The sequence below is a fragment of the Mixophyes fleayi genome, chromosome 4, assembly GCF_038048845.1.
Source record: "Mixophyes fleayi isolate aMixFle1 chromosome 4, aMixFle1.hap1, whole genome shotgun sequence".
Taxonomy (NCBI): Eukaryota; Metazoa; Chordata; class Amphibia; order Anura; family Limnodynastidae; genus Mixophyes; species Mixophyes fleayi.
In genome coordinates this window covers 92,608,548-92,622,513 of record NC_134405.1, presented here as the reverse complement: position 1 = coordinate 92,622,513, position 13,966 = coordinate 92,608,548, and the positions used below count along the sequence as shown (strand labels likewise).

At 38.0% G+C, this 13,966-nt stretch overlaps 1 protein-coding gene across 4 annotated transcripts in view; it reads left to right on the top strand.

The window, feature by feature from the left end:
* The window catches only part of NTRK3 (neurotrophic receptor tyrosine kinase 3), a 479,767-nt gene that overhangs the window by 442,153 nt on the left and 23,648 nt on the right, over positions 1 to 13,966 (top strand). For all 4 annotated transcript variants that reach the window (XM_075207753.1, XM_075207752.1, XM_075207751.1 and 1 more), the window contains one exon: positions 12,637 to 12,880. In XM_075207753.1, the coding sequence (XP_075063854.1) occupies positions 12,637 to 12,880 (244 nt within the window). The remainder of the gene's footprint in view (positions 1 to 12,636; positions 12,881 to 13,966) is intronic.

Sequence of the window (13,966 nt, the reverse complement as noted above, 5' to 3'; positions counted from 1 at the left end):
CTTGAGACCATGCAACTGAACATGATCCAAACTCTGGCCATCTCTAAAGTATGTGTTTTTCTGCCCTATCTCTTGCTCCAGCTACAGGTCTAGTTGAAATGCAGATTACTAGTGATGATGGCTGAGTATACATGCTATTACATGTGTTTGCAATAAGAAACAATTGTAATAAAAATATTTTATGACATTCATAACAGCATGGTGGCTAAATGGTTAGCACTTCTGCCTTACAGCACTGGGGTCATGAGTTCAATTCCCGACCATGGCCTTATGTGTGAAGAGTTTGTATGTTCTCCCCGTGGTTGCGTGGGCTTCCTTCGGGTGCTCGGTTTCCTCCCACACACCAAAAACATACTGGCAGGTTAATTGACTGCTAACAAAATTGACCCTAGTCTGTGTGTGTGTGTATGTTAGGGAATTTAGACTGTAAGCCCCAATGGGGCAGGGACTGATGTGAGTGAGTTCTCTGTACAGCGCTGTGGAATTAGTTGCACTATATAAATAAATGGTGATGATGATGATGATATTAATAAATGTATTTCATGAAAGAAAAAACACTTTATTATGTTTTATCATTAATGCCTAGTACTATTAACAGGTGACATTAATTGAATAGGTTGTTTTTTTTCTGTGAGTGATTTATTATTCCACATAGGTATTGGACGTATCCTGCAGTGTCTTGTCTAGTAGGGCAGAGCAGACCTACACCCATATTCATCACCACCTGTGCTTCTTGTTTGCACTGATTATGCATCCCACAATGAATCAGGCCCATTGTTTCTTTGCCAGGTGTAACCTATGAGTGTTCAAATACCCCAGGCTTGTAGCTCCACATTTATTGTTTCACCATGCACTGATTGGCACAAGGCCAATTTTTGTTTTTGCTGCCCTTGTCATTAGCGCCATTTACAGTGCATCCAGAAAGTATTCACAGCGCTTCACTTTTTCCAGGGAAAAAAGGAATTTATTCCATTGTGGAATAAGGCTGTAACATAACAAAATGTGGAAAAAGTGAAGCGCTGTGAATACTTTCCGGATGCACTGTACTATTCCAGTGTACAAATACTCATGCAATACAATGGAATCTCAACTGGTGTATTTGATAAATGGTTTTTTTTATCACATACTGGTGTAAAAGCACAATTTGTTTCTATACTTGTCATTAGTGCCATTATCTACATAAATATAAATATGGAAATTAAACTATCACATTAACCGTTGTATTTGATAAGGCCCATTTAATCCATCCTCTCTTATTAAAAATACCTTCTCAATTCCAATTTCTAATCTGTTTGTATTTACTATAATGGTACTTTTCCAGCAGTCATTGAACATATTTGCTCCAATGCGGACACACTGAAGTAAAGGGGCAATCCTGCTTACACCCATAGCTGCCAGAACAGAAGTTTTCGATCTCGAGTCATTTAACACCACCCCAACTCTTAAACCCTCAGTGACTTGCTGCTACTCACTGCTATCCACAATTGTAAAATGACTGACAGGAAATCCTGGAATGAAACCTATACAAATCTCTGATTGGTGGAAACATGAATTTCGCAGTAATTCATTAATTTTGAGCCAACATTTGGCCAGATCTCAGCACAATTTAAAGCATACATGTCTAATTAAAAGTTGATATATATTGAATCAATTTCAGTAAACATGACGTGTATTGGGCATGACATGCTTAGATGCCCTAGCTCAGCAGTAAATGCCCCTGGACTTTATTTTAAAATGTTAGCAAGTATAGCTAAAGAATATTACAGGACACATTACAAAGGAAATGACCAGCAGAGATGAGCAACATTTGTGAAATATTCGCCTAATTCCGCATTTTAACAGGAAACATCACACATTTTGCCACCGGAATTTGGTCTTATTCTTCTCTTCAATTGGGTAAATATAGATATTGAGATATATGACAAAAGCGTTTACAATTTTAGACTTAACAGGAGTTCACAGCCTGTAGCATAACAAATAGCCCTGTAGCTTTGGCGATCCCAGAAGTGGATCATGGATGTATACTTTGTTTCTGGTTCCCAAGGATATTATATAGACAGATGGAATTAATCTCCCACACTAGACACCATCTGACTACACAAAGTTATGCGGACTTATTATCTTTCTGGAGTGAAAACTGCAGAATATACCGTCATTAGTTGTTGTTTACATCCTGTAGATATTATTGAAACATACAGTTATGGCCAAAAGTTTAAAGTATGACACAATCATTGGTTTTCACAAAGTTTGCTGCTTCAGTGTTTTTAGACCTCTTTGTCAGATGTTGCTATGGTATACTGAAGTAAAATTACAAGCATTTCATAAGTGTTAAAGGCTTTTATTGGCAATTACATTAAGTTTATGCAAAGAGTCAATATTTGCAGTGTTGACCCTTCTTTTTGAAGACCTCTGCAATTCGCCTTGGCATGCTGTCAATCAACTTCTGGGCCACATACTGACTGATGGCTGCCCAATCTTGCCTATTCAATGCTTGGAGTTTGTCAGAATTTGTGGATTTTTGTTTGTCCACCCGTGGTCAATCCACAAGTTCTCAATGGGATTAAGGTCTGGGGAGTTTCCTGGCCATGGACCCAAAATTTTCATGTTTTGATCCCTAAGCCACCTAGTTATCACTTTTGCCTTATGGGAAAGTGCTCCATCATGTTGGAAAAGGCATTGTTCATCCCCAAACTGTTTTTGGATGGTTGGGAGAAGTTGTTCTTGGAGGATGTTTGGTACCATTCTTTATTCATGGCTGTGTTCTTAGGCAAAATTGTGAGTGAGCCCACTCCCTTGGCTGAGAAGCAACTCTAGACATGAATGGTCTCAGGATACATTACTGTTGGCATGATACAGGACGGATGGTAGTGCTCACATTTCCTTCATCCTTGTCCTCATCAACACTCTCACCTGTGTTAATGAGAGAATCACTGACCTGATGTCAGCTGGTCATTTTGTAGCAGGGCTGAATGCAGTGGAAATGTTCTTTTTGGGATACAGTTCATTACCATGGCAAAGAGGGACTTTGAAATTAATTGCAATTCATATGATCACTCTTCATGACATTCTGGAGTATATGCAAATTGCCATCATAAAAACTGAGACAGCAGACTTTATGAAAAATAATATTTGTGTCATGCTCAAAACTTTTGGCCATGACTGTGAACAAACAACATAGAAACATAGAATTTGAAGGCAGATAAGAACTGCTTGGTCCATTTAGTCTGCCTATTTTTTAACATATGGTAACCTCAAACCTATCCTTATGTCTATCCCAAGCATGTTTAAATTGCTCTACTGTATTAGCTGCTACTACCTCTGGTAGGAGGCTATTCCACTTATCCACTGCCCTTTCTGTGAAGTAATTGTTCCTCAAATTTCCTCTGAATCTACTTCCCTCCAGTATCAGTGCATGTCCTCATGTTCTAATACTTCTTATCCTTTGAAGAATGTTTCCCTCCTGTACCTTGTTAAATCCCTTGATATAGTTGAAAGTTTCTATCAAGTGTACCCGTTCCCTTCTCTGCTCCAAATTATATAGATTAAGATCTTTTAGTCTCACCGGGTAAGTTTTGTGCTGTAGGCCATGCACCATTTTAAAACAAAACCAGAGAAAAAACAAGGCTGTGCTTGGTATATCTCATATTATATATGGTACCAGCTGCGTGACAATAAGCCCGCACTCTGTATATCCCATATTGTATATGGTACCAGCTGCATGGCAATATAAATGTCCATATATATATATATATATATATATATATATATATATATATATATATATACAAAACAAAAAAAGGATAAAGGATAAGCGCTGACAACTGTTTTTTTTGTCATGCACCATTTTAGTTGCCCTTCTTTGTACAGTCTCTAATGTATTTATATCCTTCTGGAGATATGGCTTCCAGAACTGAACAAAGTATTCTAGATGAGGCTGCACCAATGACTATACAGTGGCATTATTACTTCTTTTTTTCTGCTACTGATTTCTCTCCCATCTGTCTTGCCTTCCTCATTGCTTTGTTACATTGCCTACCTGTCTTTAAGTCACCTGAAATAGTGACTCCGAGATCCCTTTCCTCCTCAGTAGTTTCCATTAAAGTGCCATTAATACTATTAATACTATATTTAGCCTTTGAGTTTTTGAGACCCAAGTCCATGCTTTTGTATTTATTGGCATTAAACTGTAGTTTCCACTCTCTTGACCATTCCTCTAGTCTATCTACATCATCAATCATTTGTTTTACCCTTCCTGGTAGGTCTACCTGTTGCATATCTTTTTGTGTCATCTGCAAAATGGCATACTTTCTCTTCAATACCATATTCAATGTCACCAATAAAGATATTAAAAAGCATTGGTCCAAGTACAGATCCTTGGGGTAATCCACTGGTAACCTTTCCTTCCTGTGAATACACTCCATTTACTATAACTCCCTGCTTTATATCTTGCAACCAAGATCTTATCCATTCCACCATCGTAGAATCCAATCCCAAACTTTCGAGTTTATCTAACAGTCTGTGATGTGGGACAGTGTCAATGGCCTTACTAAAATCTAGATAAGCTACATCTATGCCCCCCTCTTGATCTATTACTTTAGTGACCCAGTCAAAAAAATCAATAAGTTGTTTGACATGATCTTGCCCCAGTAAATCCATGCTGTTTGAGATCCTGTAAATTACTAGATTTGAGATATTCTACAACTCTTTCTTTTAAGAGTGTTTCCATCAATTTCCCTAATACTGATGTAAGGCTCACTGGTCTGTAGTTGCTCCCCTCTTCCTTGTGTCCACCTTTGTGCAGTGGGACTACATTCACTCTCTTCCAGTGCTCTGGAATTACTCCTATAGCTAGTGACTAGTTGAATAATTATGTTCCTGGTGTAACCAGCACCCTTTTTAGCTCTTTTAGTATCCTTGGATGTATCCCACCTGGATATTGCTTATATGGAATCTGTTAGAAACTGGAAAAATCGCTATTAAATAGGATGTAAGAACAGTTTAAATACTCTTGTATTCTCTGTTATTTAAAAAATTATTAAAGTGCTGTTTTATTTAATGTACATTCAATTGTCATAATGAAATAACTGAAGTAAATAATTATATAAAAGGTGAATGCTACTTTGCTATTTTATTATAACAATATATATCAATGAAACAAAAGAGGGTCTTTACAGCTTACCTTATGTTAGAGATGCTCAGTCTCGGTTTTCTGAAAACCGAGCCCATCCGAATTTTGGGGATCCAAGGAGGCTCGCGAGCCAGCTGGGTTTTGGATTCCATAAGTACCTCTCTCCCCAGGAGATCCAGTGCCATTGCTCACACAGAAACAGGGGTAGCAGTGTTCTTGTCACTTTCCAGTCTTCAGTGCCATTGCTCAGTGCCATTGCTCATATAGAAATAGGAGGGGTAACAGTGTTCTTGTCACTTGACAAATATTGACTGGCAATTATTGGAAATTAATGTTATTGAGGTTAATAATAATGTAGGATAAAAAAGATCCAAATTATGTGTTTTTAGCAAAAAAAAAAAAAAATAGGAACTTTAGGAAAAAAAATGGGATCCAAAACCAAAACCAAAGCCAAAACATGCAAGGGTGGTTTTGCCAAAACCAAAAAGTGAAGTTAATCCAGATCCAAAACCAAAACCAAAACACAGGGTCAGTGAACATCTCTACCTTATGTGAGGTTACAGACAGCCACCAGACAGTGGCGGATCCAGGGGGGGGGGGGGGCAATTGGGGCGATCGCCCCCCCCTTAGCAGGGGCTTGCCGCCGGCGGCTGCACACTGTGCAGGTCCGTTCGGCAGTGATAATGTGCTGCCCGGCTGCTCTGATTGTGTTTTAAACACAATCAGAGCAGCGGGACAGCACATTATCACTGCCGAACGGACCTGCACATACTGTGCATCCGCCGGCAGCCTTAGAAGTTAGAAAGGGGACGGGGCCTAAATCGCCCCTCCATATCGCCCGGAGTAGAAAAAAATTCTAGATCCGCCCCTGCCACCAGATAACCCTGCAATTGTATATATCCAATCAATCAGCACAGCACTGAAATTAGCCTCTCGATTTGATATTAGGAAGAATAGGAAGGAGTAAAAGGACTTTGTGTCCCATTAATTTTCCCATTCAGAGCTGGGCTTACCTCAATGGAACCTGTTGTATATCCTGTCACAGAACAAAATCTGTTGAAACCATACTTCTCAACATGTTACAAAACAAAACTGGGAGAAAAAAATGCTTCACTCACCAACAACACAAACCCCAACTTGATCTACCCAAACTCTGCCCCAGTTCACCCAACTACACCTATATGCTGGCATAGTCACAACCACTTTCAGATAGAAAATAGAATAGGGACAGCCCTAAGAAAACTGGGACTATTGGGTGGTATGTTGGAAATACTGTGCACATTTTTTTCATTTGGATTATACATTGTGCAAAGAAAACAGCACGTCTATATTGAAGAACCTTAGGTGTCTGTAAGATGTCAGCAGTGTCGGATAGGGATGTTAGTCCACACATGTTTAAACTTAACCAAGTTGTTGGTTTATTTAAGAACTTGTATCAAACAGTAATACAGGTACTCACAGGGTTAATGGCTGCAGCCGGATGGATGGTTGATGAATGTGCAGGTTGTAAGTTTTTGGACTGTGCACCTCTGTGCAGTAACGCTAATGGAATGTTGTTTTACCAAGTCACATACACGTACATAACCAGATACTAATACTGCTTCATATACCCCATAAATCTCGGAAGGGATAACAATTCTAGTTTGCGTATGCGCAGTAGCACCATGAGGACAGCGCTCCTTAGCGACAGTCTATGCATAGGCTTTCTGTGCCTAGTGCTAGAATTGGGACTGCCTAATTACATGGGTCAGGAGCACATTTAGGGGTATTTCCAGTTGCAGAGAAAACTCACCTACTGGCCTTAAACCTTGTTTAAGAGCCAGTAATATATAGAATATGCGTATATACAATAAGGTATATTGAACATACCCCCATACATTTTGTAATAGACAAGCTATGTATATAAATAATTAAATATATACATAGAAATCACATACACACACACACACACACACACACACACACACACACACACACACACACACACACAGACACACACACACACACACACACACACACACACACTCTAATATATGACATTTTGTTTTTATATATGCATTTGGAAAGCCTGCATTTGCCCCTGATACTTTACTAGTCAGGTCTCCCCTGTTTCTGAGTTCTTACATATTGAATAAAAAACAGCCTCATTGTAACCAGAATCAATATCAGTCGGTTCTACAATTCCACCTGCTAATAATTATAAACTTGGACTTTGTGAAACATGGCGAATGGTGTCCTTCATCCTTATTTTCATTTGGAATTATAATTAAATGATTTATGTCATCCCTACAGGGCAACCTTAACTACATTATGGGCCCCCAGGCAATGCAGTGCACCGGGACCCCTACATATAATATATGCCCATTGTGCCCAATGGAAGAGATGGTCCTGCATCCTTTGCATTGAAATGATCACCCTCTGTCTTTACTAGCAAATAACAAAGCGCTTAATACAGTCCAACAATGGAAAGACACCAATGCCAATTGTTACACTTAATATCAGTTCTTAGACAACTTATGGCCACTGATTAATAGATTTCTTTAGATTTCAATTCTCCAGTCGCTATTAAATTCACTTTAACTGTGGGCTCAACTGTACTGTACCACTCAGAATGGAATTCCATTGATTGTCACAGCATAGCATCTCCCAGCTTCAATCCAAAATATATTTTTTTTCACTAAGTTTATAAATAAAATAATTAGATGAGGAATACACATTCTGCAATCTGTAATCTGTGACTCTTTTAGGCTGCCTGTATTTACAAGCATTGCATTAAAGCAAGGGATAAAGCTCCCACTAAAACATATATGAATATGCTTCTTCTCTGGAAAATGGACTGAGGCAATATGTTTTGTTACTGCTGACAAAGGCAGTTTGTTTCTTAAGCTAAATACTGAGTACAATTTCAATCTGCTCTTTCTCCTAGAAATGGGTTTATGATGGGTAAAATGTGTTAAAAAAAAAAAAAGTGCTGACACTGAGTCGTAAAGGAATTGTTGTTTGATTTATTAGGCAGTATATCTTTGGTAATATCTCAGCGTGTTTCATCTGATTTTGTATAGTTTTTAGAGAGTGCTTGTTTGTATGAAATACTCCTGCTGCATCTTGTTAGGAGGCTGAGAGAAACCCTTGGGATAACTGGAACGAGAGGAAATTCACTAGCTCGGTTTTGTGGAGTTTTAGAAATGCATTGCAACTAAGCAATGAAATATTTAATCGCAATAGTATCAGTATGAAACCAGTATTGCTATTTATAAAACATTTCAGGTAGTTCAGTTTTAAAGAGCCATTAAAACCACTTTTTGACATTAATATACATATATATATATATATATATATATATACTGATTATTCACAACATTAAAACCACCTGACTAGTATTGGGTAGGTTCTCTTGTGTCGCCAAAACAGCTCTGACCTGTCAAAGCATGGACTCCACAAGACCTCTGAAGGTGTGCGGTGGTATCTGGCACCAAGATGTTAGCAGCAAGTCCTGTAAGTTGTGAGGAGGGACTAGCTCTGACTTCTTTGTCCACCACATCCCACAGATGCTCGATCGGATTGAGATCTGGGGAATTTGGAGGCCAAGTCAACACCTTGCACTCTTTGTCAATGTAGCATCCACATGAATGCCAGCAGAACATTGTCTAGAGCATCACATTGTCTCCGCTAACTTGCCTTGTTCCCAAAGTGCATCCTGGTGCCATCTCTTCCCCAGGCAAACAACACACATGCACCCAGCTGTCCACATGATAAATATAGTAAAAGAAAACTTGACTTATCAGACCAGGCCACCTACTTCAATTGCTCTTGATGCTCGCCTGCCCATTGTAGGCGCTTTCAACAGTGTACAGGGGTCAGCATGGGCACACTGACCGGACCCATACGAAGTAAGCTGCAATACACTATGTGTTCTGACACATTTCTATCATAGCCAGCATTAACGTTTTCAGCAATTTGTGCTACAGTAGCTCTTCTATGAGATTGGACTAGACGGGCTAACCTTTGCTTCTCATGTGTATCAATGAGCCTTGGGCACCCATGACCCTGTTGCCTGTTCACTGGTTTTCCTCTTTTGGACCATATTTTGTAGGTACTAACCCCTGCATTCCGGGAACACCCTACAAGACCTATCATTTTGGAGAATGCTTCAACCCAGTCGTCTAGCCATCAGATCCTTACGCTTGCCCATTTTCCTGCTTCCAACACATCACCTTGAAGAACTGATTGTTCACTTGCTGCCCACCCCTTGACAGTTGCCATTGTAATGAGATAATTAATGTTATTCACTTCACTTGCCAGTGGTTTTAATGTTGTGGCTGATCGGTGTATATATCTTATTGTGCATATTGCTGAACCGAATAATATATATGAAATAATTGGAGTCTTTGTATATAACTAAATATGTCAATCATGGGTTCTGTCATTCCTCCTAGGTATGGAGTTTCCATATTAGTAGGAAGGTGCTTCTGCAACTGTGCAGGCATACTGTGAGTTACAGTTTGACACACTTGCTCTGCAGAAATGCACTTTGTGGAATGATTGATGTAACTTAGGTTCAATACAAAGCCAAGTTAGCCATACATACCAACATTTATCCAGAATTTTTAAAAATAAGCCCTGGACCTCACAAATCACTCCCCCAAATCATGAAAACCCTGCCCCCAATCTGCCCAAACCACACCAACGTTGTGACCAAGTCCCACTCCTTTCAAAGTCTGTAAATCAGGACTGTCCCACTGAAATTGGGGCACTTGGAAGGTATGGGTTAAAACTGGATTTTACCTTTATGGACCATATTGGAAAAATTCAATATGGGATTGAGCTTTGAGGTCCTTTAAAGAGCAAAGAAATTTGACTATTGATATCAATAAATATCACATTATGTGTATTATACCTAAAATAATGAAAGAGTTTACTAAAGTTGAGCCAACAAAGTGTGAGGAACAGACTTGCAGACTTGCTTTGCAGAAATACTAAATCACCTGTTTGTATCAGATCTTATTAAAACAATGCTTCAGCTAACAATAATGGAGTGGAAAAGAAATACTTTATTAAATTATATTTTGACAGAGTTGAGATGGAATATCATGATAGTACTGAACAATGCGTGTTATGGTGACATTTAGTGTCCATTCATGGAATTATAGCTAAACTTTCTTAAATATAACTTCTGTCTGACATGTAGACATGCATTTATCTATACTTTGCCATCATAAATAGTACTTTTGTGCAACTTTACGTAGAAACATTTCTATCTAGGATAGTTTCCAAGAGGGGTCACATCTCTTTTCCTGTGAATATCGTGTGGCTGACATTCCAACAGGGTTTACTTAACTTTACATGGAAGGTCAGAAGAGCAAGCGTTTTTTTTTTATGCATCCACAAGTGGCTCAGTGGTTAAGTATACTGACTTGTAACAATTAAATTTGAATACTTAATGATGATCCCAGTTTGAATTCCAGTGTTGACTCTTTGAAACCTGGGACAAGTCACTCTCTCTGTGTCACAAGCACCAAACTATATTGTAAGCTTAACTGTTCAGGTAAACTGTACCTGAAAACCGCTGTGTAAAATTGTATAAAGATAAATCACATTAGTCTATGGGCATATGTCCCCCTCCTCAAAAATCAGGAACCAGGCTGCCATCCACTGTATTTTTTCCATACACTATTGACTCTATCTCCCTTTACTCCCACTATAATGACTTTAGCATGCAGGTGTGTTGCACCTGTGTAAAGTAAAAGCATATCTTACATATAGAGACCTCAGATGTGGTGAAGAATTCAGTTTGGTTGTACTCCTTGCTCAACATAGGAAACATCAATGTAAAAGTACCCTCTCCACCATTTATCACACTTAAATAATATATTTTGTCCTTGATCTGCCCAGCTACTCCATCAACCAAAAGTTCTTCACCCCTGCGGACACCACCATTTTAGCCCACAAATCCATGCACTTTCCCAAAAAAACAGGTGCACATAAATAGTCATGTGACCACACGAACCAACATTCTCTTCGCAGTTTTACACTTTTATGATTCGTAAATGGCCCATTCTATTTTATGTAAAAAGTAGAGCAATACAGTTGGTTATCCAAGGGAAGCTTATTTACAGAGTTCTTTCCAAGATCTTTATTTAATGGAGACAAATATTTGAACTCATCTAATATATTCACATCAGTCATTCCCTATTTACATTTCATTTCCTAAAAGTTGTCTTCTAGCTAAATCTTTCAAGGATGAATGACAGTGAAGAATTGTGGGCAGGAAGCATATTTTGGTGTTTACAAATTAATAAACATTCACAAAGGTTAATTCTTTGTCAGTGAAATTAGAATGGAACTTAAATATGAAGTACCACATTTCATCAAATGTACAGAATGAAATCTTGTTTGTGCTGTTCACATCTGAAGGCCGATATTTGTCTTCTTACCTAAAGACCAACATATAGCAGGAAATTCTGAAGGAAATTACCATAACTATATTCCTCTTGCCCAGAGAGCACCATGATCATTATATTGCAGTGTATATTTAGAAGCATATTTTGTGCTGCTCAGACTCTGCATATGCTACAGGCCACACCCACTTGTGTCATATTGTTATGGCCACTACTGCTATGTCTGTCTACAATGAACCTGAAATCCTGGTTAAGTCTATAAATTATACTTCATTAATTAAACTCAAGTCTGGATTTGTGTAAATGACGCTTAGGCCTCAGGATGGCACTATGTTTATTTAGCACATCATTTTTTTATTTTGCATATTAATCATTATTTATTTACATTTTATAACCATTGGCTCAATTAGATTGTAAACTCTCACAAGCAAGATCATCTTTTCCTGTCTTTTTGTCTACTTACACCTTCTCCACTAATGCGTTCTTATGTTAAGCTTCTTGAATAGAATGTTCTGTACTATGGTTTACTTTTGTTCTATACCTTGCCTTTTACGTATCACATATTATGTTTGATTTGTTGATATTATTGCATAAATGCTTCTTGTTTGTTTTGGATTGTTTTGTGTGGATGTTCTGTGCCCTATTTTCCCACTGTACATGGCTACAGAATTGTGTGGCACCTTATACGTTGTTATTATTATTATTGTTATTATTATTATTATGATTATTATTAATAATAATAATAATAATAATAATAATAATATTTTTTTAGGGCTGAATTATTTCTAAATATACTATGCTGAAATTGAATATAATTGATATAATTGATTATGTCACTATTCTTATTTTAATTGGCAATTTAGCAACAAATTATTAAATTATAACAGATACGTGTTAATAGTTTTTACAAATTATTCCAAAATTGTTCCAAAAATTGTTTTAAAATTCTACCCTATATTATCAATTATTAATAAAAAGCAAAGCAATAAAATAATAACTTCATAACTACTGTTTTTTACAACATTTCTAATGTACGTTAAACTTTTCAACTGGTCCTTTGTTTCTAATGTTTTTTTGATGAGTTATTCAGGAATTGTTTTGTACTTTCAGAGCCCATGGACCAGATGCCATGATTCTGGTTGATGGGCAACCTCGACAAACAAAAGGGGACCTGGGTCTATCACAGATGCTGCACATTGCTACGCAGATTGCTTCAGGAATGGTCTATCTAGCATCACAGCACTTTGTACATCGAGACCTGGCCACCAGAAACTGCTTAGTGGGAGTAAACCTTCTAGTTAAGATTGGAGACTTCGGCATGTCAAGGGATGTCTACAGTACAGACTACTATAGGGTAAGAATCATTTTTTTGATGTGCTTATGCAGAACTTTAGCTGGCACATGGGGTGTGATTGTTATAGGTCGTGGTAGTAAGGGGGATACTAGAAATGTTTCTCCTTATGCTTTACCAGCCCCCACTGCATGCACAGTGTAGCCACTGAAACAGTGCTTCATTGCACGTCCTACAGACCCTGCCCATGCTCGAAAGAGCTGAGACGGGTCCTACGGAAGGGATAGAGAAACATTGCCGAGCCTCCTTGCAGTTTTGCTATGGGTTGCAGCGATTGTAGGTTATGCTACTGTGTATGTCTATGGTAATGAAGAGTTATTTACTATTTAAGTACTATTTAAAGGCTAACTTCATTGATAGAAATAAATATATATATATATATACTCTATATTGCTGTTATTGTATGAAAATGCAATGCATCTGGTAGCAAGTAGAGCCTTGGAGTGCGCATATGATGAGTTGGGAGGGACTACTAGTCATTAAACTGATCCAAGTTTTGGGCCAACTTGGCAAACAAAATTGCTTGTGCAGGTTTGATATAAAAGGGTGGGATAGCCTGCCACATCTCTTAAAGCCCGGGGAGGAAAATCAGGGTGTGCAAACCTGATTGAGAGAGGCTGCTGACCTGTAAGTTGAGTGTAGGGATTGTTTTTATGTTTGCTTTGTGTGGAGTGCCAAGTATCCTCATAAAAGAGAGGGAAATGAATGTATAGATAAAGGCATGCAGACATAGGATTTAATCGCTGAAAATCGTTCATTGAAAAATGTGTGATATTAATCTGTCCAGTTGGTGAATTGTTGTGGGTAATATAAGTTAAATGATGCCATAAAAGCTGATTTATCTGTATGGTGCCTCCCAAAGGAAGTACATACATTATATATAGGTATAGAGATACTTGGGGTTTTCTGGTCAGGACATTATTGCATAGTTTTGAACACTAAACCAAAAATATATGAAATTACTATAATTATTGTTGACTCTGGATTGAAATGTTGAGTCAAAATAAGGTCGAAATGAAGACCTATATGTACTTTTCAAAATATATATTTACTCATTTTAAAGCATTTGAACTGCAAGAGAATGAGTAT